Source organism: Amia ocellicauda, chromosome 1 (genome assembly GCF_036373705.1).
Source record: "Amia ocellicauda isolate fAmiCal2 chromosome 1, fAmiCal2.hap1, whole genome shotgun sequence".
NCBI classification, from domain to species: domain Eukaryota; kingdom Metazoa; phylum Chordata; class Actinopteri; order Amiiformes; family Amiidae; genus Amia; species Amia ocellicauda.
Window position 1 is genome coordinate 27,911,733 of NC_089850.1, and position 27,012 is coordinate 27,938,744.

At 38.8% G+C, this 27,012-nt stretch overlaps 2 protein-coding genes across 4 annotated transcripts in view; one reads left to right on the top strand and one right to left on the bottom strand.

The window, feature by feature from the left end:
- Positions 1-10,533, top strand: part of LOC136747612 (zinc finger and BTB domain-containing protein 2) — a 14,704-nt gene extending 4,171 nt beyond the window's left edge. The window contains exons 2-3 of the mRNA XM_066700587.1: positions 5,224-5,404; positions 5,629-10,533. Of these exons, the coding sequence (XP_066556684.1) occupies positions 5,232-5,404; positions 5,629-6,934 (1,479 nt within the window). The 5' untranslated portion in view covers positions 5,224-5,231 and the 3' untranslated portion in view covers positions 6,935-10,533. The remainder of the gene's footprint in view (positions 1-5,223; positions 5,405-5,628) is intronic.
- Positions 10,534-24,455: 13,922 nt separating this feature from the next.
- Positions 24,456-27,012, bottom strand: part of akap12b (A kinase (PRKA) anchor protein 12b) — a 49,282-nt gene continuing 46,725 nt past the window's right edge. For all 3 annotated transcript variants that reach the window (XM_066700598.1, XM_066700608.1, XM_066700616.1), the window contains one exon: positions 24,456-26,731. The gene's annotated coding sequence lies outside the window, so the exon portion shown is untranslated. The remainder of the gene's footprint in view (positions 26,732-27,012) is intronic.

Below are 27,012 nucleotides of genomic sequence, written 5' to 3' on the forward strand. Positions count from 1 at the left end.
ATACCTGGTCAAGAAGAGTTTCTAAATGTCAGTACACAGCATAAGATCACATTATGTGTTTCCAAATTAGGTGGTGTCAAAGCATGTCTCTCCATAACATCATTATTTCCAACTTCCAAATACATCAAACCTGTACCACCTCAGAATGTATTACTAAGTGGTCACTATATTATGTTAATTAAGGCTACGAAGAAAGATCAATATCAATATCATGAACTGGCTTCTGTATCTGTCTCCACATTGTAACACTTTTGCCACATCTTCAGGTTTGCCTTCCTTGGTTTCACATTCAACTGAGTTTTTCTCGGCACAAGGCCCTTTTAGGCCATTGCTCAGATTTGGCTGTTTTTTTAGTGGACTTTGGTGGAAAGGTTTTTGCTAGACTCCCAAGATTTATACTCCCCATGGTTATTTAAAAGTGCTGCATAATTAATTATTTATAATGTTATTGGTGAGTCCCAGCAAGTCTTTCCAAGAAGGGGGATGAGAAGAGGAAAAGTCATAGCATGTCTTAAGTAAAGGGATGTGTAATGTGGCTATCATTAGCTTCTGAAATGCCTAAAGCTAAGAAATAGCTTTCATAACAATTCTATTGTACAATACGTGGTTGAGTTAGTAACATTGTATAGGGGTCCAACCCTAATCCGGCCCACAGCATGTATAAATACAGGTCTCTAACACTACTTTCCCAGCATTCATTGCTTCTCATTTCTCCATCCTCCCCAAACACCACCTTGGCAAGAAACTCCAAGCCAAGCAAGTTCAGTCTAAATTCTTTATAGTCCATCCATCAAAGTCCTGTTAGGGTTCAGCCTGAAGCTCCTGCAATAAATACTTTTAGAATACAACAGGTTTATCAATACTAGCCATCCAATCTGACCCACTGTAGCAAATCAGTTAGCCAGAGCAGTAAAAATCATGATTCACAAATAAATAACATCACTGTTCTCTTCAAATAGATGTATTTAAAAAAGGCATTGGTTTATGAAAAGCCTTTCAAACCTGAAGTGTAGTACAAAAATGCCCCTTTCTGGAAAGTTCTCCCCTCTGGACCATCATAAGCGCTACATGCCTGAATCATGGTGATTGATATTGAAATGTCAGCAGCTCAATGGAGGCATGTAAAGTCTCACACATTCAGTACAAGAAACAGGTTCCCACTCTTCCTCAGCCTCCCATATATGCTTAAGCTTGTCTCACACATTTGTGAGTTAAACATATATTTTATATACAGTGGGGGAAAAAAGTATTTGATCCCCTGCTGATTTTGTACGTTTGCCCACTGACAAAGAAATGATCAGTCTATAATTTTAATGGTAGGTGTATTTTAACAGTGAGAGACAGAATAACAACAAAAAAATCCAGAAAAACGCATAAAAAAAAAAGTTATACATTGATTTGCATGTTAATGAGGGAAATAAGTATTTGACCCCTTCGACTTAGTACTTGGTGGCAAAACCCTTGTTGGCAATCACAGAGGTCAGACGTTTCTTGTAGTTGGCCACCAGGTTTGCACACATCTCAGGAGGGATTTTGTCCCACTCCTCTTTGCAGATCCTCTCCAAGTCATTAAGGTTTCGAGGCTGACGTTTGGCAACTCGAACCTTCAGCTCCCTCCACAGATTTTCTATGGGATTAAGGTCTGGAGACTGGCTAGGCCACTCCTGGACCTTAATGTGCTTCTTCTTGAGCCACTCCTTTGTTGCCTTGGCTGTGTGTTTTGGGTTATTGTCATGCTGGAATACCCATCCACGACCCATTTTCAATGCCCTTGGCTGAGGGAAGGAGGTTCTCACCCAAGATTTGACGGTACATGGCCCCGTCCATCGTCCCTTTGATGCGGTGCAGTTGTCCTGTCCCCTTAGCAGAAAAACACCCCCAAAGCTTAATGTTTCCACCTCCATGTTTGATGGTGGGGATGGTGTTCTTGGGGTCATTCCTCCTCCTCCAAACATGGCGAGTTGAGTTGATGCCAAAGAGCTCGATTTTGGTCTCATCTGACCACAACACTTTCACGCAGTTCTCCTCTGAATCATTCAGATGTTCATTGGCAAACTTCAGACGGGCCTGTACATGTGCTTTCTTGAGCAGGGGGACCTTGCGGGTGCTGCAGGATTTCAGTACTTCACGGCATAGTGTGTAACCAATTGTTTTCTTGGTGACTATGGTCCCAGCTGCCTTGAGATCATTAACAAGATCCTCCCGTGTAGTTCTGGGCTGATTCCTCACCGTTCTCATGATCATTGAAACTCCACGAGGTGAGATCTTGCATGGAAACCCAGACCGAGGGAGACTGACAGTTATTTTGTGTTTCTTCCATTTGCGAATAATCGCACCAACTGTTGTCACCTTCTCACCAAGCTGCTTGGCGATGGTCTTGTAGCCCATTCCAGCCTTGTGTAGGTCTACAATCTTGTCCCTGACATCCTTGGACAGCTCTTTGGTCTTGGCCATGGTGGAGAGTTTGGAATCTGATTGATTGATTGCTTCTGTGGACAGGTGTCTTTTATACAGGTAACAAGCTGAGATTAGGAGCACTCCCTTTAAGAGAGTGCTCCTAATCTCAGCTCGTTACCTGTATAAAAGACACCTGGGCGCCAGAAAAATGATTGATAGGGGATCAAATACTTATTTCCCTCATTAACATGCAAATAAATGTACACTCACCTAAAAGATTATTAGGAACACCATACTAATATAGTGTTTTTGCCTCCCTTTCGCCTTCAGAACTGCCTTAATTCTACGTGGCATTGATTCAACAAGGTGCTGAAAGCATTCTTTAGAAATGTTGGCCCATATTGATAGGATAGCATCTTGCAGTTGATGGAGATTTGTGGGATGCACATCCAGGGCACGAAGCTCCCGTTCCACCACATCCCAAAGATGCTCTATTGGGTTGAGATCTGGTGACTGTGGGGGCCAGTTTAGTACAGTGAACTCATTGTCATGTTCAAGAAACCAATTTGAAATGATTCGACCTTTGTGACCTTTGGTGCATTATCCTGCTGGAAGTAGCCATCAGAGGATGGGTACATGGTGGTCATAAAGGGATGGACATGGTCAGAAACAATGCTCAGGTAGGCCGTGGCATTTAAACGATGCCCAGTTGGCACTAAGGGGCCTAAAGTGTGCCAAGAAAACATCCCCCACACCATTACACCACTACCACCAGCCTGCACAGTGGTAACAAAGCATGATGGACCCATGTTCTCATTCTGTTTACGCCAAATTCTGACTCTACCATCTGAATGTCTCAACAGAAATCGAGACTCATCAGACCAGGCAACATTTTTCCAGTCTTCAACTGTCCAATTTTGGTGAGCTTGTGCAAATTGTAGCCTCTTTTTCCTATTTGTAGTGGAGATGAGTGGTACCCGGTGGGGTCTTCTGCTGTTGTAGCCCATCCGCCTCAAGGTTGTACGTGTTGTGGCTTCACAAATGCTTTGCTGCATACCTCGGTTGTAACGAGTGGTTATTTCAGTCAAAGTTGCTCTTCTATCAGCTTGAATGAGTCGGCCCATTCTCCTCTGACCTCTAGCATCAACAAGGCATTTTCGCCCACAGGACTGCCGCATACTGGATGTTTTTCCCTTTTCACACCATTCTTTGTAAACCCTAGAAATGGTTGTGCGTGAAAATCCCAGTAACTGAGCAGATTGTGAAATACTCAGACCGGCCCGCCTGGCACCAACAACCATGCCACGCTCAAAATTGCTTAAATCACCTTTCTTTCCCATTCAGACATTCAGTTTGGAGTTCAGGAGATTGTCTTGACCAGGACCACACCCCTAAATGCATTGAAGCAACTGCCATGTGATTGGTTGGTTAGATAATTGCATTAATGAGAAATTGAACAGGTGTTCCTAATAATCCTTTAGGTGAGTGTATAACTTTTTTCTGGATTTTTTTGTTGTTATTCTGTCTCTCACTGTTAAAATACACCTACCATTAAAATTATAGACTGATCATTTCTTTGTCAGTGGGCAAACGTACAAAATCAGCAGGGGATCAAATACTTTTTTCCCTCACTGTAGGTGCTGCATGAGACTGCAAATATATGCACATTCACTGATGGTGTTGACTGATTACTCCATTCATAATAATATATAGGAGATAATATATGAATATCAGTATCTGTCGATCAATATATTGAATATATCTGAATTTGTGTCTTTTCGTTCACATAGTCAGAATAAAACAACATATGTATCTTCGTTCAGTTCTTGGTCAAACTGCAAAGGTTAATTTTTAAACCTTGAGCGAGGTGTGCCGATTATGAGTTGTCTTGCAGGAATTGTAAAGTAAATTTGAAAACCTTTAAAATTGCAGAATACTTTGACTAAGGCTACATTTCAAGATTAAGCTAGGGGCAAAAACCTAATAGAGTACAGATCTAATTCTTCCTTCATGAAATGTAAATGTCAGCATGAATAAACTATACTATTCTGATATCTCAAATAAGTTGTGCATAGTTTGTGATGTATTGTTAAATGTTAAATGTCACCAAGCCTAAAATAGATTACCTCCAACTGGTGTGTGTGGATGATTTAAAAAAAAAAAAAAAAAACATTTTAGCTGTCAGGTACTATTCACTTAGATAACCGTGGTTGAAAATCATTAAACCTGTTTAAAAAATATTACAACAACAAATAAAATGTTATCTATCTTTCCTATATATATCATCTAAATCTACATCCATACAGAGGCTACTGATGTGCAGGATGAGAAGTGTGTAAAAACTGTGAAATCTTGTGGTGTTTTGGATGAATTTGCACAATGCCAAAAAATTGAAATTTTACCCATTAATTGGCAGATTTTTATATGCCTTTCATGCCTTTGTTTATTGTCACCAGCATACATTTTAGTTTCAGTTAGTGTCTGAAGTACAGTATGTTTGAAATGCAATGCTACAGGGGTGAGTCACTGTGATTTTTTTTTTGTTTGTTTGTTTTTTGTTTAATGGTATCCTAATGTCACATTTTTATTTGTGCATGCAAAGGAATAAAAAGCTTTATAATTAATTTGGTTTCAGTTTGTTTATTTATTTGAAGTCTTCATCCCATCCCTTTAGGCATTGCATTTTTAAATTGTTATAGTGGTTAGGGCTGACCAGAATTCTTTCAGTAGTGCCTCCAACTTGTGTTCTTTTAATACTGTTCAGTTTAGTTTAGGTTTGAACTTAAATGGGTTAATGACAGGAAGCTTCTTTTTTTTCTTCTGTAGGTTGAAGAATGGAGCTGGCCAACCATGGTCTTATCCTTCTGCAGCAGCTGAATGCTCAGAGGGAGTTTGGTTTCCTGTGCGATTGCACTGTGGCCATTGGTGATGTCTTTTTTAAAGCCCACAAAGCTGTTCTTGCAGCCTTCTCAAACTATTTCAGAATGCTTTTCATTCACCAGGACAGGTAATGTATATATCTTTATGTACCAGTGTATGTAATCAGAAACGTTATTTTAAAGAAAGGAATTGCAATGGAAATATTCTCAGTCATTTTTTTGCTTTGTAGTATAGTCATACATTTTAGAATTGTATGGTGTCCCTTTAACATCCTTTAGTGGGAATAGCACATGTTTATTGCAATATTTAAAAAATCTCCTAAAGTTCAAAAAATCTCAACTGTCTTTGCAGTGACTGTGTGCGACTGAAAGCAGCAGACATTCAGCCGGATATCTTCAGCTACCTCCTGAATCTGATGTACACTGGGAAACTGGCCCCGCAGCTTATTGACCCAGTGCGGCTAGAGCAGGGTGTAAAGTTTCTGCATGCTTATCCACTGTTACAAGAGGCAGGCCAGGCCACTTTTACACACCCTGAACAAATCCTTCCTCTGTCTACTTCCCTGTATGGCATTCAGATTTCAGATCAGCAGACTGGCCACCCCAGCAGGCTGTCTGCACGTAGGCAGCTGTCCTCCCCTTTTGATCAAGAACAGCTTTCAGATGGTAAACACTTTGCGAGCATCACTGGTCCTGAACCCAAGCAAGCCCCCTCCCTTACTGAACTAGAAACATCCCTCAGAGGGAACTCATCTGCCGCTGAGGAGCAGAGCTGCGATGTGCCAAGTGTCAATGAGAATCCAGCTGCAAACACAATCCTGCACGTCAAGCCCAGCATCATGAAGAGGAACTCCTCTTTCCGCAAGCAATACTCCTGCCACATGTGCGGGAGTCGCTTTACCCAGCGGAGCAGCCTGCGGGAACACCTGCTCCTTCACACTCAGATGCTGCTCCCTGTAGCGGAGGCCAGCACTTCCCCGATGCTGTGCAGCAGCCAGCCAGAGCCCGCCAAGGAGGTGGAAGATGCCCCTAGAGGAGGCGAAATCATCAGTGACGGGGAGCTGCAGCCAGCCACTGATTCCCCAAGAATGGAAGGCATGCAACCCCAGGCAGAGACGCCCCCTCCCTCGGACATCGCTGACATCGACAACTTGGAGAGCATGGACCTGGAGCGGGAGGTGAAGAGGCGGAAGTACGAGTGCTCCACGTGCGGCCGCAAGTTCATCCAGAAGAGCCACTGGCGAGAACACATGTACATTCACACAGGCAAGCCTTACAAGTGCAGTGCCTGCGGGAAGAGCTTCTGCAGGGCAAACCAGGCCGCCCGGCACGTGTGTCTCAACCAGAGTGCCGAGTCGTACACGATGGTGGACAAGCAGAGTATGGAACTGTGCTCCAACGAAGAAAACAGCCAAATGGACGCCCTCTTCCTTTCGTCCGGCAGGCCGTACAAGTGTAATGTGTGTGAAATGACTTTTGCAAGCCCCAATGAGGTCATGAAGCATCTATGCTTCGCCCAGAATGCTCAGGTTTTCTCAGGGTTGGATAATCAGACAACACTGCAGGGTGAAGATCTTCCTAAAGACGAGGGATCAAACTCCTCCAACGGTGGACATTTAATCACGTCAATCAAAACTGAGGAAATTCTAGTTGAATAATACCAGTTCACTTTTGTACTATATATGACTTTTTTAATAATTGTGTTTTAGTAAATTAAGTAGTTAAGCTAAAGCTTTTGTAGGATGAACAGGGGTATATATCATAGGATAATTTACAGTGCCGTCCTACAGGTTTTTTCAGTGTCCAAATGCTCTAAATGATTCTAGATTCATACAGAAACAACCTGTGAACATGATAACTTAAAAAAACATGAGAAATTTAAATACAAACAGCCATCAATTCCTGTGGGCTTTGTTTAAATAACTACTTTGGCATCTTTATTCCATATGCAGTACTGCTGATTTGAAATGACTAAATATGATCACATTCTCTGAGGAAAAGTTCTCCTGCCACAGGTGAACTCTCCAGCCCTTCAGCCACAGCCACCCATTAAAACCATTAACCCCTGCATTGGGCCTTTGAGTCAGTCTTTCACCCCTTTCTTCCGAATAAGAATACAAGTTTATCATCATGCAAACAGTTAACAGTTCAGAATAAATATATTGTATGCTTTTCCCTTCTTTATAATAGTATTTCTTTCCTGTCAGATAAAGCATTAGCAAGCTTTGTGTTGTCAAGTAGTCATTAGAATCTATATAATTTATTTTATTCATATATTATGTTACACTTCCTATTATGGTGTCACCTCATTCACCCCATGTTTTTTGTAGATCACATCCAGCTTCATCCCACGAGAGTGATGGGGCATTTTTGAAGTTGTACTCAGAATGAAAGTCCAGGTTATTCAAGCTCACCTACAATAATCTAGTAGTATTCACTGGGTAAAAAAAAAGGATACAAGATGCCTTAAGGATGGGTAACTAGAAATCTTTATAGGTTTGATGAATTTGAGTTATGATGGCAAGTTGAAAGACCTAAATCAGGATATTGAAATGAAACCATAAGGTTGAGTTTTTCAAACTTAATTTGTGTAACACAATAGAAGGACAGAAATGGAAAAGATGTGGAAACCAATTGACAGAGGTCCTTTCCTACAATGGAGAGATTAATGCTTGGCATAGCTTGCCATGTCATGTTTTGCCATCTGGTACACAGCTACTTCAGTTTATATTCAGATTTGTAATGATCACTTGTTTTACAATATGAACAAGCTATGATAGTCTGGTCTGGTTCTTTATACTATTTTCCCCTCTTAACACTGCATTGTCAGTTTACTAAGAATCTTAGTACTTGCAAGGTGTTATCTGCCTTGCAGCATATGAGCTCACACTAGCAGTGGGCACAGGAAGTGTGGTTTTAGAGTGAGGTTTGGGAGCTTAAAAGCCTGAGATCAGTACTTTAACAGACTCCTCCCTGCAGGAAGCTAATGGCTTTTTGTATATATTTTTTCTCAATTAAAGCACAATGCTTTTTGGTTTATTTATTTCTAAAAGCTACCATGAACAAAGTATGCCAATTGAATAAAGTAAACATTTCCCCCCCCATTTTCCCTAATCCATGTTGTAGTATAATGGATTTGTGTGCCCCATTAGTAACACAAGAAGTGTAAAGCTCCCATAGTGCCTTGCTTTCCACGTTCTGGTCAGTTAGTGGCAAAAGGGTCTGCCATAACTATTCCAGTATAGACCCATGCCCTTTACAACATGTTAAAACTGAGGTTAATATAATGTGCCAGTCTCTGAAATGTTTGAATTGTGCTATATGTTATATAGTATATAAATACCATTGTAAGGTTCTGGTGTTTCATAGATTGAACTTTTGAACAGAAAAAAACTCTTCTTGTGTCCATTGTGAATGGTAATTTAGTTTTTCTGTTTTCCTGTTGAAAAGTGCATAAAACTGTTTCTGTTGTACAAATTATCTACTATTTGCCAATTCATTGACCATTTGCTTGAAGTTGTTTTTAAAGCCCTTATTTTTATGTTTAGTAAACCTTTCTAATTTTATATACAATGCTATATTTACGTAAAATTTTATATTGCAAAAGAATGTATATTGCTTTAAGTAGATGAAAATCAGGTATTTCTTTATTAGTATAGGTATTTGTACATATTTCTTTTTTAAAGAGATCAAAATTAGGTCATGAGGCCATTGTGATGAACAAATGTTAGTTTTGTATTATCAGATTTGTCTTGGTTTTTTAGATTCCCCCCTTATCATGTATTGTGTTGTGTACTTGATAGTTGCTGTTTCTGCCAAGGTAGTTAGTTGCAAAACTAACTTTTTTTTAGTATGAAGAGTTCTTAAATTGTATTGTTAGAAAGAAGACTGTGAATCAAATCAGAATTCAGAAGCTCATTGTTAAACTGGATCTTAATCGATGAGCAACACAAACACAATTTCTCAAAGTCAGATGTGAGAATTAGTTCCAGAAAATGTCTTTGTTGTTGCTGTAACTAAAATGACAAACAGCCATCGAAGCAGAAACCTTGACAGAATCTCTAGGTACATGAATCCGATAACAAATTAAACCCAGAAACAAGAATGCAGATTATGCAGACCCTTTTTTTAGTAAATAATTCTCATGCCCTCTAGTGTAATATAGTCTAATTACAACATACATTTCAATTTGATTCCTTTGAGTGTAGCGAGAAGTTTCACACTGGTTTTATGATTGGACATCTGGCTCTGAATTTTCTGAATCATCACAGTAATAAGATAAACAATTCTAAATACAGCAATTTTGTGATGTGCGGAGGGTGAAACTGAGTGCATTTTTTTTAAAGGTAGAATTTAGTAGAAAATATTCGCTTCTCTTTGAAGATGCTTAATATCTTAACAGCGTAAATTAACTAAGTTTGTCTCCTACATAAAATAAAATGTATGACCAACATAATTTTGTTCATTCATTTCAAATGGGGATATGTTACTGACAATGCATGACCTTTTTATATTTTCTTGATTTAGCTAAGGAGTGAAAAGGTATCATTAAGTGTTTTTTAGTACAGAGAAAGTATAGTTTAAATGTTATGTTTCTTACAAATACTGTCAGACTGTCAGTATAAATATTTGGATGTCTACCAGCAGAGAGGGAGATCTTATCCTCTTGCAAAATTAGTACTGTTTGTTACACTCAAAGTTAGTTATGAAGCACCTCTGCTTTTTAACACATTTATGTATCCAGTGTCTGTAAATCTATTGGTGTTTTATTATATTGGTGACTGCAGATGCAAGAAGACCCTTCAGCACATAAATCCAAAGCAAAATGAAACTATTACTGTGACCTGTCTTCTCAGGAATTTAAGCGGTCTCTTCCTAAATGTCTCTTGATATGTGACTTGATCCAACTATGAATTTTCACGGTTAAAAAGTAAATAAACGTTTTATGTAAAAAAAAAAATATATATATTGAAGAATGTATGACTGTTCTTGTTTTTGTGTATTCTTATTTCATGAGGTGTAAAACTTGTGTGGGGCAATAATGTTTGTTTCCTATCTGTCCAAACAGTTGATACAATACAAATGTATAATGTATGGACATAGATGTGCAACAAATTTTGCTTGGGTCCAATTTCTGAAATCAAGACACACCCAAAAAATAAATGTATCACACTGATGCTAATCTTATAAGGGCTGCAACGCCCATTCTAACTGTCTGCATACCTGGATTAAATAATAATGATCGATTCGAATTTCAGTCTTTGGTAATTTGAGACTTTCTTGATGGCGGGGGGCGTACACACTTTTGGGATGGATTGTTTGGGATAGAACAACAAAACCACAGTGTGCTGCTCTCTGCAAATGTGGTCATGACACAAAAGTAAAACATATGATTGTACATTTGAAAAGAAAACCAAGCCTTCACAATGCACAACTTTTTTTTCAGATTGTCAGAAACGTGTATGTGAGGTACATGCACTACACTTACTATGTTCAAATGGATTGAAACACCGAAATTCAATTCAGATTTAACATATAAATTATTAAACGATATATTGCAGTACACTTTATCAGTAATCATGTAACACAGCAGACGTTGATTAGTAGCATCAAGTCTTGCCTGTGCTATGTTGCTCTGAAGCGTGTCGTTAATGATGTGTCAGCTGACCAATGGCAGCTCCTCTGCTGGCACTAGGGTCACGTTCTTGTAGCTTGCAGACATGCTTAAATGTCTGCACTATAATTTTGAAACATTGAAAATAAAGGATTCGAGATTTGTTTATACAGTTATTTTGACTTGGATACTTATTTTCTGGGGAGAAGAATATGTTTTAAACTGACAAAAATGTATCCCAAACTTCTTATTTTATACTGCACCTATAGCAATACTTTACTTTGGTTCAAAGACTCCATAGGATAAAGGTGATCACTCAGAATAACTTTGTAATGATTTGCAGTGACCCTTCCCTCTAAGGGGACAAGTGGACCCAAACCATACCAGGAAAATGCCCCCCACAGCGTAACAGAGCCTCCCGACTGTAGGGGTCAAGCAGTCAGTCCTGTACCGTTCTCTTGGCGTTGCCACACATGCACTCGCTCACTTGTCCAGAACACTAGCCAGTTGAACGTGTGTGTGACTGAAGCTCGTGCCTCAATAATGACCCCACTTTCAAAGTCACTTGGATCCTTTCCTTTTGCCATCTTGATCTAGAATCAAGGTCAGCTGGGCCTGCTCAGCATTTTTATACATGCCACAGAGCATGATAGTATGCTAATTGCTTAATTGTATCATGCAGTACACCTGTTAGGAGTCATTATGTTCCTCCACTCATTTATTCAGGTTTTTCCTTTAATTTGTCAACCGTCTATATATAACGAGGTTATTCACTTGTAAAAACTATAATTAAATAATCTTGTGTGTGATTTATTTATATATATATATATATATATATATATATATATATATATATATATATATATATATATGAGAGAATTGGCTCATTGGAAAATGCTTTATCTTGTAACCAGACAAGCCAGTCTTCCCCAGCCTTGTTTACAAGGAGAAGGGATCCCTCTGGCGTATGTAATCTATACATATTTTTTCAGTTGTTTCACTCGTTAATTAATTAAATACTTTTTTTTATTTATGTAAGATGCATGCTAGACATATTTGTACTGACATAGTATATTAATATATAATAATGGTTTAATACAAATATGCAATACAATATCAAAAGAAAGAAAATGTATTGTGCATACCTAAGAGCTAGAGACAGTAGTGTGGAGTAGTAGTAGTGGTTAGGGCTCTGGTCTCTGGAGCACAGGGTTGTGTGTTTAATCACTGCAGTGCTGTTGTACCCTTGAGCAAGGTACTTTACCCAGATTGCTCCAGTAAATGCCCAGCTGTATGAATGGGTAAATGTAAAAAAATATTGTGATATCTTGTAACAATTGTAAGTCACTCTGGATAAGTGTGTCTTCTAAGGAACTGAGTCAAAATAATAAAAACAAAATACAAAGAATATATAGAACTGCAAAGAGAGGGGTCAGGAGAGCAAATGGAGAAATAGAAGGAAACATAGTTCTTGAGCTAAAATTAATGCAAAGAGCATTTTTCAATATTATAATAGAAGGAGGAAGTGAAACAAGTAAAGGCTAAAAATAGAAGTATGTTAGAAAAAGAACAAGTTGTGGCCAACATTCTAAATGAGTATTTCACAGAGGTTATTACAAAAGAATAAAGTCAGTCCAGTCAAACTAAGAGATATCAGGATCGGGATAAATGAAGAGGAGGTACTAAAAGGACTAGCATAATTAAAAATTAACAAATCACCTGGGCCAGATTATATATTTACTTTAAGAAATGAGGGCAATTATTTAGGCTGCTAACTAAAACATTCCCCTTAGAACAGGGGATGAGCCAACTGATTGGAAAACTGCAAATGTCATACCAATCCACAAGAAAGGGGACAAAACTGAGACAAGAAATTATAGACCAATCAGTCTCATCTGCATCACTTGTAAAATGTTGGAAAAAATGATTAGACAGAAAATAGAGGAGCATCTTAATGAAAACCATATTCTTGGAGATAGTCAACATGGGTTTAGACGAGGAAGATCATGTCTTACTAGTTTATTAGAATTTTTTGAACATGCAACTGCAGCTGTAGATCAGGTGAAAGCATATGATATGATATACTTAGATTTCCAGAAAGCTTTTGATAAGGTTCCACACCAAAGACTGATCCTCAAATTGGAAGCTGTAGCATTCAGGGTAATGTAAGTAGATGGATTATGAACTGGTTGATGTATAGGAAGCAGAGGGTGTCGATTAGAGGAGTTGCTTCTAACTGGAGTGAGGTTGTTAGTGGAGTTCCACAGGGATCAGTACTAGGGCCTTTGCTTTTTCAAATCTATATTAATGATCTGGACTCTGGGATAGTTAGCAAACTTGTCAAATTTGCAGATGATACTAAAATAGGTGGCTCAGCAGATACAATCTCAGCAGCACAGGCTATACAGAGGACTTGGATAATATTCAGTTGTGGGCCGACACCTGGCAGATGAAATTCAATGTGGACAAGTGCAAGGTATTACATTCAGGTAACAACAATGTCCACTATAATTACACTATGGGAGGAACAGAACTAGATGAAGTAATGCATGAGAAAGACCTAGGAGTCTATGTGGACTCCTCACTTTCTCCATCCAAACAATGTGGGGAAGCAATAAAAAAGGCAAACAGAATGATAGGGTATATTGTCAAAAGTGTAGAATTGAGTACAAGGGCAGTAATGTTCAGACTGTACAATGCACTAGTTAGAGCTCATCTGGATACTGTGTACAGGTCTGGGCTCGACACTTCAAGAAAGATATCGCTGCTCTAGAGGCAGTTCAGAGGAGAGCAACCAGACTTATTCCAGGTCTGAAGGGAATGTCCTACTGAGAGACTGAGGGACCTGAACCTTTTCACCCTGGAACAGAGGAGACTATGTGGGGACTTGATTCAAGTCTTCAAAATCATGAAAGGCATCGACCACTCAAACCAGAGGAGCTTTTCCAGATCAGCAGGGACACACGCACCCAGGGACACAAATGGAAATTGGGCTTCAAAGCATTCAAGACAGAAAACAGGAGACACTTCTTCACACAGAGAGTCGTCACAATCTGGAACAAACTCCCCAGTGATGTGGTTGAAGCTGAAAATTTGGGAACATTTAAAATCAGTCTGGATAGGATCCTTGGATCACTTAGTTATAAATGGACACCAAACAAGCACGATGGGTCGAATGGCCTCCTCTCATTTGTAAACTTTCTTATGTTCTTATGTTCTTATGATGAAGTGGAGGAAGAACCCATGGAGCTTGCTTTTATTGTTACCAATGATGTGGAAATGTTGACTGTGGCTCCCTTGACTATTCCACACAAGTACAAGTCCAGGAGAAGATGGAACTACAGAATGTGCCCATTCCAATTCCATTAAGTGGGCAGTCTGGGAGTGTTGGCCTCCCTCCTCCGTCCCCGAGGCTGTGCTGCTGGAGGCTCAGCTGGAGGATTTTACGGAGGAGGATGAGATGGAGGAGAAGGAGCGATTCCCAGTGTTTTGACCCTCGCTTTGCCTTCGACCTTGCATATTGGATTACCTCTCTTGTCAAATTTGCCCGATTGCCCGACCTCTTGCTAGTCTCTTGAACTCAATTTACGGATTACCTTTGAAATAGTGATTGCTGGCCCCAGACCCTCCGCCTGTTTTCTGACCTTGTCTCCCTCTCCACTATTGGATACTTCACCCCTGTCCGCCCATTTTTTAATTACTTTTCCAGAATATCTTCCTAAACAAATCTCCAATAAAAGATGAAAATATATATATTTTGTGGTTCTTGTTTTCCATCTTTGTCATTTCATTTTCTTGAACTGGTTTGATTCAAAATGCATCCAACTATGTGTCTACAACATGATTTTTAAAGGGGAATTTCAAAAGGTTTGTATTTTAAAATGTTTACAGTTCATTACACCCCCTTCAAGTGATGTTTCACCAGCACCCCCCCACAGGTGTCTGGCATTTTTGTATATCAAAAGTGGCAACCCTATTTGCAATCAATGTGTAGGGGGCATGACTCCTCCAGCATGTGACCTCTATTCAGGCTTGGTGCTATGGGGGGGTCTTAGGGGGCATTGCAAAAATTACTAATAAAATGTAAGTAAAGCACAATAATAGTTTAAAAAACGCCATATTTGCTTCTGTAAAATGAAATGGAACTACTACCGGAAATATTGTGTTTCAAGACCAGGGTTTCCAGGTTTTTCAAAGACAACAAGCTATATTGGTTACCAAAATAAGTGACTAATAGTGAAAGCTTCCAACCAGATGACATGTCAACTGATACCATCAATGCAGCCATTAACTGCCATACCATATGTTTTTAGTTTGTCTGGAACTTCAGCAGTCCAAACGAATACATATATTTTATTTTCCAGAATCCAACCATCATACTTAACCAGGTGATTTTAATTGATTCTTCAGGATGCATTTACAGTTACAAGAAAATAAGACCTCTAAACTATTGTGCAATAAATGTGTAACTTGGCATTCTGTATTCATGTACACTATACAGTGAGGGAAAAAAGTATTTGATCCCCTTCTGATTTTGTACGTTTTCCCACTGACAAAGAAATGATCAGTCTATAATTTTAATGGTAGGTGTATTTTAACAGTGAGAGACAGAATAACAACAAAAAAAAACCTTCGACTTAGTACTTGGTGGCAAAACCCTTGCTGGCAATCACAGAGGTCAGACGTTTCTTGTAGTTGGCCACCAGGTTTGCACACATCTCAGGAGGGATTTTGTCCCACTCCTCTTTGCAGATCCTCTCCAAGTCATTAAGGTTTCGAGGCTGACGTTAGGCAACTCGAACCTTCAGCTCCCTCCACAGATTTTCTATGGGATTAAGGTCTGGAGACTGGCTAGGCCACTCCTGGACCTTAATGTGCTTCTTCTTGAGCCACTCCTTTGTTGCCTTGGCTGTGTGTTTTGGGTCATTGTCATGCTGGAATACCCATCCACGACCCATTTTCAATGCCCTGGCTGAGGGAAGGAGGTTCTCACCCAAGATTTGACGGTACATGGGCCCATCCATCGTCCCTTTGATGCAGTGCAGTTGTCCTGTCCCCTTAGCAGAAAAACACCCCCAAAGCATAATGTTTCCACCTCCATGTTTGACGGTGGGGATGGTGTTCTTGGGGTCATTCCTCCTCCTCCAAACACGGCGAGTTGAGTTGATGCCAAAGAGCTCGATTTTGGTCTCATCTGACCACAACACTTTCACCCAGTTCTCCTCTGAATCATTCAGATGTTCATTGGCGCTGCAGGATTTCAGTCCTTCACGGCATAGTGTGTTACCTATTGTTTTCTTGGTGACTATGGTCCCAGCTGCCTTGAGATCATTAACAAGATCCTCCCATGTAGTTCTGGGCTGATTCCTCACCGTTCTCATGATCATTGAAACTCCACGAGGTGAGATCTTGCATGGAGCCCAAGACCGAGGGAGACTGACAGTTATTTTGTGTTTCTTCCATTTGCGAATAATCGCACCAACTGTTGTCACCTTCTCACCAAGCTGCTGGGCGATGGTCTTGTAGCCCATTCCAGCCTTGTGTAGGTCTACAATCTTGTCCCTGACATCCTTGGACAGCTCTTTGGTCTTGGCCATGGTGGAGAGTTTGGAATCTGATTGATTGATTGCTTCTGTGGACAGGTGTCTTTTATACAGGTAACGAGCTGAGATTAGGAGCACTCCCTTTAAGAGAGTGCTCCTAATCTCAGCTCTATACCTGTATAAAAGACACCTGGGAGCCAGAAATCTTGCTGATTGATAGGGGATCAAATACTTATTTCCCTCATTAACATGCAAATCAATTTATAACTTTTTTGAAATGTGTTTTTCTGGATTTTTTTGTTGTTATTCTGTCTCTCACTGTTAAAATACACCTACCATTAAAATTATAGACTGATCATTTCTTTGTCAGTGGGCAAACGTACAAAATCAGCAGGGGATCAAATACTTTTTTCCCTCACTGTATATAGTATAGATAGATAGATATAATGTTGCTATATGAAAACCATTTGTGTAATTTAGTATTGTTTTCCATTGCTTTTAAAAGTATTTTAAAAGAGTCTTTGATGTTTGCTAGCCAGATTCTGTGAAAAAACACCGCCCCCCCTTTAAATGATAGCTCTTTAATACCTACCATGGCAGTCCATTAGCCCATAACAGTTTGTAGATGCTGAGTTGTGGGCTCCCAGCCGGCGGGTGTGGATCCCTCTGTAATGGGCAACGCTCTGGATTGCACAAGCGACGTCATAAAGCCGGTGTTTCCCAAGGCCCTCCGCAATGTCTGCAATACTATTGAATAAAACAGGCATGATTAAATGTGTTCGTAGCCCTGTAAATCGATCTGTTTGTGTAATTATGCGTACTTTGTAATAATAAAATGACTAATTCAGATGATTACGATGCTGCAATGGGATGATTGGGAATGATTGCATAGCCAGCCTCTTGGTGCTTGAGCACTGATCCAGGTTACAAAGCGAAGTCCAGATAAATGCAATGTCCTAGCAGAAATTAACTGAATGCCATTGAAATGCCAGGGAAAATAAATGTGGTTGAAGTTTTTGTTTTTTCCCCCTTCCTAAACAAGAAAAAACTAAAACAAAGTGAAGGTAACTCAAAAAATGCTGGCATTCTTCCTGGGTTGTATACAAGTCACATATTGGATAGCAAGTCAGTGAACAAACATTGTTGTGGCCAAGATAACATCTGCATGTAAATACCACTTGAACTGATTTGCACCCTGATACGTCAACTGCAGGAATTTTCCATGGCCCAGTAGTATTCCACATTTATGTAGGTTTTCCTTGATTTATAGAAAAAACATTCTCTAAGCAAAGGTTATCACTAACAGGCAGGGAAAACCCAAGGGGTGGTCTGTTTTCTATTTGCTATACAAGGCCTATACTTGTGCCTATACCATTTATACTGGTGGTGTGAAAACGTCTGGTTCTGATTCAGGCATTTGGTACTGCAGGCAACAAAGCGTGCAACTTTTTACTGTCTTCCAAGCACTCCAGATCCTGGTTTACACCGAACATGCTTGTTTTCAGTACAAGAATCCATCCTTATTCTTCCATTATGTCTTTAGCATGAATTGGTGTAGCAAGCTGAGTATAGAGGCCTTGTACCCTCTGACTGAGACCAGCTCTCCCAGTCAAGCCAGAACTACCAAAGAGTATTCCCTTTAGAAACATTATTTGAGGAAGCTATGCTGCGGGGATTTTAATTGATTTATTACTCTTAACCTTTTCTGCAGCCTGGACAGTTTTAGGATATGCTGAGTTTGGAGTCAGGCCTAGACTCTGGGTATAGAGGCTGTCTGAGGTGCTAAGGATCACACTGACTTCTGAACTCCGTGGGCAAAAACTTCCAGTCCTCGCCGGGCTTCAAGCACCAACCAGTCTCCAATAGTTGCCAGGTTGATTGGTATAATCATGTAAACAAAAGCCAGTCTGTAATAACCGCTGGGTTACGCATCTTTCGTCTTTTCAGTTAATACCTTAAAACTTCATTTAAAGGCCCCCGCCATTTATTCCAAATAACTGCAAGAAGCCCTGGCGTCAACTGGAGACCGGCGACTGTATTAAACACTCATCAATAAAGACATTGCAGACTCATGCAGGGTAAGAGGAGCCTGAAAACACTGCTTCATTGTAGAAATAGGCTAATAGGCCAGGCTTTTTATTATTATTATTACTTGTTATTAATTTGGTTTCCAAAGATGCAAACAAATCACATTCAATGTATGGTGAACTACATACTGAATTGAAAACAAGATACCGGTCATTCTGTTAGCAGTCTAAGAGTCGATATACTGTGAACTTAATAACCAAAAAACACTTCAACAAAACTGTGGAAATACGCTTTAAACCAAACCATCAACATTATACTTCATGAATGTATTATGTCACAATTGACAGTTAGTTCAATCACTACAATTAACAGCAATACAAATATACAGCAATAAGAAATAAATTAATAAAAACACCCGTGATGGTGCTTTTTTTAAATTAATATACGGTATATTTACTGAAAACAAGAAAGATGCAAAAAATAAAAATAAAAGTTTACGAAAATATGTTGTTGGATATGTGTTAATGCATCTTTAGAAACGGTATCGATTTCCCTTTTCTTTATTAAAACATTGTCAAGTAACCCAGCGTTTATTAGTGACCGGCTTTTGATTACATGATTATGCAAATCAACTATTGGAGACGGCTTGTTTGGTGCTCGTTTGGTGTTAATAACTAAGTGGATCCTATCCAGTCTGATTTTAAATGTTCCCAAATTTTCAGCTTCAACCACATCACTGGGGAGTTTGTTCCAGATTGTGATGCCTCTCTGTGTGAAGAAGTGTCTCCTGATTTCCGTCTTGCCCAATTTCTATTTGTGTCCCCGGGACCGAGTGTCCCTGCTGATCTGGAAAAGCTCCTCTGGTTTGAGTGGTCGATGCCTTTCATGATTTTGAAGACTTGGATCAAGTCCCCACGTAGTCTCCTCTGTTCCAGGGTGAAAAGGTTCAGGTCCCTCAGTCTCTCAGTAGGACATTCCCTTCAGACCTGGAATAAGTCTGGTTGCTCTCCTCCGAACTGCCTCTAGAGCAGCGATATCTTTCTTGAAGTGTCGAGCCCAGAACTGTACACAGTATCCAGATGAGCTCTAACTAGTGCATTGTACAGTCTGAACATCACTGCCCTTGTACTCAATTCTACACTTTTGACAATATACCCTATCATTTTGTTTGCCTTTTTTATTGCTTCCCCACATTGTTTGGATGGAGAAAGTGAGGAGTCCACATAGACTCCTAGGTCTTTCTCATGCATTACTTCATCTAGTTCTGTTCCTCCCATAGTGTAATTATAGTGGACATTGTTGTTACCTGCATGTAATACCTTGCACTTGTCCACATTGAATTTCATCTGCCAGGTGTCGGCCCACAACTGAATATTATCCAAGTCCTCTGAATAGCCTGTGCTGCTGAGATTGTATCTGCTGAGCCACCTATTTTAGTATCATCTGCAAATTTGACAAGTTTGCTAACTATCCCAGAGTCCAGATCATTAATATAGATTTGAAAAAGCAAAGGCCCTAGTACTGATCCCTGTGGACCTCCACTAACAACCTCACTCCAGTTAGAAGCAACTCCTCTAATCGACACCCTCTGCTTCCTATACATCAACCAGTTCATAATCCATCTACTTACATTACCCTGAATGCTACAGCTTCCAATTTGAGGATCAGTCTTTGGTGTGGAACCTTATCAAAAGCTTTTTGAAAATCTAAGTATTTCATATCATATGCTTTCACCTGATCTACAGCTGCAGTTGCATGTTCAAACAATTCTAATAAATTAGTAAGACATGATCTGCCTCGTCTAAACACATTCATAAAGATGCTCCTCTATTTTCTGTCTAATCATTTTATCCAACATTTTACACGTGATGCAGATGAGACTGATTGGTCTGTAATTTCCTGGCTCAGTTTTGTCCCCTTTCTTGTGGATTGGTATGACATTTGCTGTCTTCCAGTCAGTTGGCTCATCCCCTGTTCTAAGCGTCATTTGGAATATTTGAGTTAGCGGCCTATAAATAATTTCCCTAATTTCTTTAAGTACTGTTGGAAATATACCATCTGGCCCAGGTGATTTGTTTGATTTTAATTCTGCTAGTCCCTTTAGTACCTCCTCCTCATTTATCCTGATCTCTCTTATGGTTTGACTGGACTGATTGTTAACCTGTGACATGTTATCCATTTTTTCTTTTGTAAAAACCTCTGTGAAATACTCATTTAGAATATTTGCCACATCTTGTTCGTTTTCCAAGATATTTCATTTTTGCCCTCTTAGCTATTTCACGTCCTCCTTTATTGACCTCTTGCTGTTGTAATATTGAAAAAAGCTCTTTGCATTAGTTTTAGCTCCAAGAGCTATGCGTCTTTCTATTTCCCTCTTTGCTTTCCTGATCCCTTTCTTAAGATCTCTTTGCAGCTCAACATATTCTTTGTATTTTGTTTAATCTCTATCCCTTTTGTATGCGCTATACAACATTTTCTTTCTCTTGATATTTTTTTGCATACCTCTATTAAACCATTTTGGCCAATGTTTTTTGGTCCTCAATTTGCTACGTTTTGGTACACATTGCTCCTGAGCCTCAAGTAGTATATTTTTAAAATATAATCATCCAATCTGTATCCAGTGTGCTCCAGTCTAACTCCTCTAAGTGCTGCCTCATACCTTCAAGGTTTGCTTTTCTAAAATTGTAGATCATTGTTTTAGACTTGGTCCTTGTTTTTTGAAAGTATGCCTCAAAGCAAACCATGTTGTGATCACAGTTTCCCATTGGTTCTCTAACTAGTGTCCCTCTGACTCTGTCTTGGTCATTTGAAAAGATCAAGTCAATACATGCTCTCTCCCTGGTTGGTTCCCTGACAAATTGAGTTAGAAAGCAGTCATTTACCATCTCAACCATTTCTATTTCTGCTTCTGTAGTCCCAACTGGGCTTTCCCAGTCTATGTTTGGGAAATTGAAATCCCCCATTATAACAACCACATCATTGCTACATGCAGTCCTGATTACATTGTACAATGCAGCATCTTTCTGAATATCAATATGAGTTGGGTGGTCTGTAACACACTCCTACCACTAATCCTCCAGATCTTTTATTCAAAAGTTTAACCCACAAAGATTCTGTTTCGTTACTAGGATCTAATTTGAGTTCTTCTGCCTCAATGTCATTTCTCACATATAATGCTACCCCCCCCACCTCTTCGATTTTGCCTGTCTCTCTTAAACTGTGTGTATCCTTTCAACTTGTATTCATCCCCATTGTTTTCTGTAAGCCATGTTTCTGTCACTCCTACAACATCATAGTCACACGCCAGCACTGTGGCTTCTAGGTCTAACATCTTGTTCCTTACATTCCTGGCATTGAGGTACAGACATTTCAGGACTTTCCTACTAGCAGTTTCCCTTTGTTTTCTCTCCTTAGAGGAACATCTCCCATTGTCAGAGCTCCCTGCCCCCCTGGTCCCTAGTTTAAAAGATTCTCAATTTCTCTGCACATACGCTCTCCCAATGCATTAGCCCCCCTTCTGTGCAGATGTATACCCTCTGGTTTGTACAGGTCCCATCTATCCCAGAAGAAAGTCCAATGCTCCATAAATCTAAAACCCTCTTCCCTACACCAAGATTTCAACCACGTGTTAAACTTTCTAATCTCAGCCTGTCTCCCTGGCCTGGCACGTGGTACTGGTATTTTGGATAAAACTACCATGGAGGTTCTGCTCTTTAGTTTCTTTCCTAATTCTGTTCCCTCGTCAACTGCTTAACTTTTTGTCACTGAGAAACAGCACAGTTGTGTCTCAACAGCTGCTATAAGTAGCTTTTGTCTACCTGCCACCAATTCACACCTAACTGGCTCCACCTGACTCCTCCTGTAACAGAATTCCTGCTAGTCCTTGACTAAATCACCTTTCTACCACCAATTTACTTTCACCAACTCAGCAGCTGAAATGAATTGTCTTCAATCAAGGCAAACTACAGACAAGATTAACTTCAATTAAGTCAAAGTTAAAACAAAATGAGGAATGCTAAGACTGGTCTGAAACTAGTCAAACAACAAGATGGCTGCCTCTCACCTGTACTCTACTGTGTCTGTCTGTGGCAACTTATAAATACTTCTGTTACTTCTATGTATGGTGTATCGTGAATGTGATTTGTTTGCATCTTTGGAAAGCAATAATAATTAATTAATTAAATAAATAAATAAAAGCCTGGCCTATTAGCCTACTTCTACAATGAAGCAATGTTTCCAGGCTCTTCTTACCCTGCATAAGTCTGCGATCTCTTATTTATGAATGTTTAATACAAACGCTGGTCTCCTATAATCGCTGCCCTCCGATTGATGCCGAGGCTTCTTGCAGTTATTTAGAATAAACGCTGGGGGCATTTAATTGAAGTTTTATGGTAAACACCTCCAATATCACAAGACTGTAATCTAAGGAAACACACACTGTTAAAGATTGTGATGTACAGTCAGGAAAAGTTATAAGTACTATTTTATCAACAAAAGGATATGAGGCTTACCATATGTCTGTGTGAGTGTCTGTATGTGTATGTTTGCTTTTTTATGCACTAGTTAAGATGTACTTCATCAGTATGTACGCTTAAATATTATGATTCAAAGGACCACACTTGTAGTGTGAAGGATTCAGTGATTTTACAGCTTTCATGCAGATAAAAGAAAACAAATACTTAATTTGGGGAACATTCACCTCATAAAATCTGAAAGTTAACCAATAGTCTATGACAATTTATTGGACTTAAATTATTATTTCTTTCCATGTTATTATATATTTAATATTTCTGGAGTTTTTATTAATCAAAAAACGGCAGTGTTGTGTTGAATGACAGGAAACATCAGATTATAAAAACAGAAAAATGTATTTCTGGAAACCTTATCTTTGAGGGGGGTCTCCCGCAGTCATCATGTTTATTAAGGATTTGTTTTAACATTTCATTTTATGTTCCTTTGCAGGAAAAGACAAATAATACATCCTCAAGGTCAAAGTGTTATTAACATGTAGTAGTTATCTCATGAGCACAACAAACACACCCAGATGTGCCTTTCCAAAACTGAATAACAGTGAAAAAATCTCAGAAGCTTGCTGATTAGATCTGCACAGTGCATTTATGGATGCTGCATGAGTTTGTGTCTGTCCTGGAAACTATGAATCATAGTCAGAAAGACATAAGAAAGTACCTTGACAAAAAGTTTCTAAGGGCAATATTCTGCCTTAATTATTATTCAAACACATAAAAGATTACCTTAGCAGTTTAATCCTGTATAAGAACATTGGATTCTATTTCTTGCTGTTTTTTGTAGTGATCATTAAGTTTTCTTTTAAGACATTGTGGTAATCCTGTAGCCCCAGGACATGTACTTGTATACTTGTACCCCATTTTGGTTGTTGTGTAGCACTAAAGAACTTGGTAATGACCTATGTACTTTGTGGAGATCTAACTAAAGGTGAGATGTGTTACAAAAGGCATTAAGTTTCCTCTGCTGTGGTATATTCTTGAACAGAAAAACAAACAAAACAAACCAAGAAACAAACTAAACTATAGCTAAATTCAGTTTAAAATGTGATGTAATACAGGACACATTCAAAAATTTCCATGTATCTTGAAATGTTACAATTTACGGAACTTGATTTGCCTTGCTTTGCTTTTTTTATCATATCAATCAAACTGACACTGCCCATGAAGAACACAAGAGAGTCAGTTCCCAATTGTTTCCATTCTTGATGTCTTTTGTCTATTACCACAGAACCACAACAAATACTTCCCTTTGGCAGCTCAGCGTATCACCATTTTAGTGACAAAAGTAGTCATCACAAAAACAAAACCGGTCCCCACGTCAGCCTCTGAAACTCAGTTGAACGAAAGGTGTCAAACAGAAATTAACATTTAGTTTGGTTTACGGATTCAATTAAACATAAACGTTGTTCAGTTGTTCTTTGGGAATATAGGAACCTAGAAGAAAGCACACTGCACATGCTACCAAAGGCAGGTTTTTAAGGCTAGCTTTATTTAAATGAAATTTAGACAAGAATTTGTATTCATATTATTAACAGCTTGGAAACTATAAAAGACAGAATTAAATCCATGCAACTGTTATACTTTTATTTACTTTTTTTTAGAAGTTATTTGTTATTATTACAATATGATTTAAGGTACATAGGTATACAATTTGTACAAATGTTACCAAGTTCACATTCAGGTTGTGATACAAAAAGCACAAGGAAACTAATGCATGTATCCTAATCTGTGGAGCTGACAGAGGCTGTCCAAACACAGCTGGTAAGCTCATGCCCTACAAGCAGCACAGAGACCAAGGAGCTGCCATCGTAGTACAAATGTACCAGAGCAATTTTTTTAAATTTATAATTCTTCATATATTTGTATTGGAAAAAGAAATCACATTTGATACTGAGAGGCATAATTTGCAATTAACGTATTTCAATGCTCTATATGTAAGTGTGTGTGTATATATGTTTTTGTATATACACACACTTCAATACTATTTCAATGGTCCAGTGTTTCACTGGACATACAGGGCGAATGCACCTGCCATCACGAACCTCCCACTCTCCTGAATGCTTGATATACTTCAAACCTTTAACTCATAGGGAGTCATCTATATTTATACCCATACACATATATGTATTTGTATATATAAATGTTGCAAAGCAATGACACAATTGGTCAGTATGATATACACTGTCTACCTCGCATGCTTGTAATTAAAAGTAATGTAAGATGCTTTTAATTTAACTACTCGTGGTACCACAGTGTTAATTACAGCAGGTAATGTATAAGCTTGTTGTTTTGAATTGGTCTTGATGTTACACAAACCAGTCTGAACTGATCAACACTCCTGAAAGGCAGATATCATCTTCAGACACTTAAGAAATGTTACTAGATACTGCCAGCAGAGGGTATTATATCACTACTCTCTCTGTTGTGTTGAAGTGGAGAAAATGTGTTAATCTATATGAGCACATTACTTTTATAAGCCGAACAGATTGTTTTAAAGTCATCACAGAGCTAGGCTATTAATTTTCCATACACAATGCTTAGTGTGTGGATTTCACAAAGTGCAGTATAGGTATACAGAGACCATAAATACAAGGAATTGTCCTTCGGTGCTGAATTTGTTCATGTACATTTTGGTCCACTACACCTTTCAGTGTGTCAGTAAGGTTGAATGCAGTAAGTGTTTTTTTTAATTTGCATTTTAGCTTAAACATATTTTTGCATCATATAAAGTATATGTGTGTGTTTTCTTGCCCAAACACATGTATACCTTTTATTTTATAACCAGAGCTATGTTGTTTTTTTCATATAAAAAATAAGGGAATGCAAGCATTTAAAAATATAAAATTAAAACAATACAATTTTCATGAGCATGGGATTCTCATAGATCATTTAAAGATACTTAAGCTAATATAATTTCAGATTCATCCAGCAATATCAGGTAATTCATTTTCTTTAATCTTTATTTCACAGTGCCAGGCAATAACTTGACCTTATTTAATAACAAACTATTAAATAAACTACAACTGTAACTGCAGGAACTGATGTCACAGCCACAGCACAAAGAATGGTGACTGCACAGTAAACAAAGTGATAATCGTTTCACATTTTAAATGGTTTAGACAAAAATGACTCTGTCAGCATTAATATGTGTCTGGAAAGCAATGTTCAGACAGTTTTCATATTGATAGGGTTTTTATTAATTGGAATATAGCCATTGACAAAATATCTGTACCATCTTCATGTAATCTTAATTAAAGCCTGAAATGACAGGATATACCATTATATTATAAACAGGGAGAAAGAATATTTCAGTATTCTTATTCAAATCAATATAAATACAAAAAAGGATAGGTGGGGTGGTGAGCTTACTTCAGATATAAATACAATATACAAGGAAATACTGTCCAGTTCTGACACACACACATTGAGTTCTTTCTAAAGCACAGTAAAAAGCCTTCCAGGATATAATATCGGCAGAGGAAGGTCATTAAGTCAGCAAACAGACCACATTAATTACAAGCTCATCTGGGTAAAAGCATTGAAAGTTGTTAGGTCAGAGCCAAGGAGAATTGTGGGTAAAGCTCCTGGAAGCATCCCAGGATTGTCTTTGTGACAGGAATGATGCAGCAGGAGAGTAGGGTGAGTCACTCGCTCGCTCTCTCTTCAGAGCTTGCCCTCACAGTGCATTCAGGAAACCTTTCTGGTCCTGTTCTCAGATTCTGTCTTCCATCTTACTGCACAGGTCTGTAGAGACAATTGAAGAAAACATGAGAAATTAAGAGGAAGTAAAATAAAGTCCAAGCAAGATGATTCGATATCGATTTTACATTTGTTTGTTTTCATGTTAAGTTAAATGTATTCAGGGATGCTAATCTTGCACTGGACTGCATTTCTCATTGGTATTGTTCTCTAATCAAGGAAAAAATGTGAATATTCACAGCAGCATGTGGTTTAATCACAACTAGTACTGCTGAAAACCTGTTACTTTGCATACATTTCATTTGCTTGTGAAAGCTGATGTATTG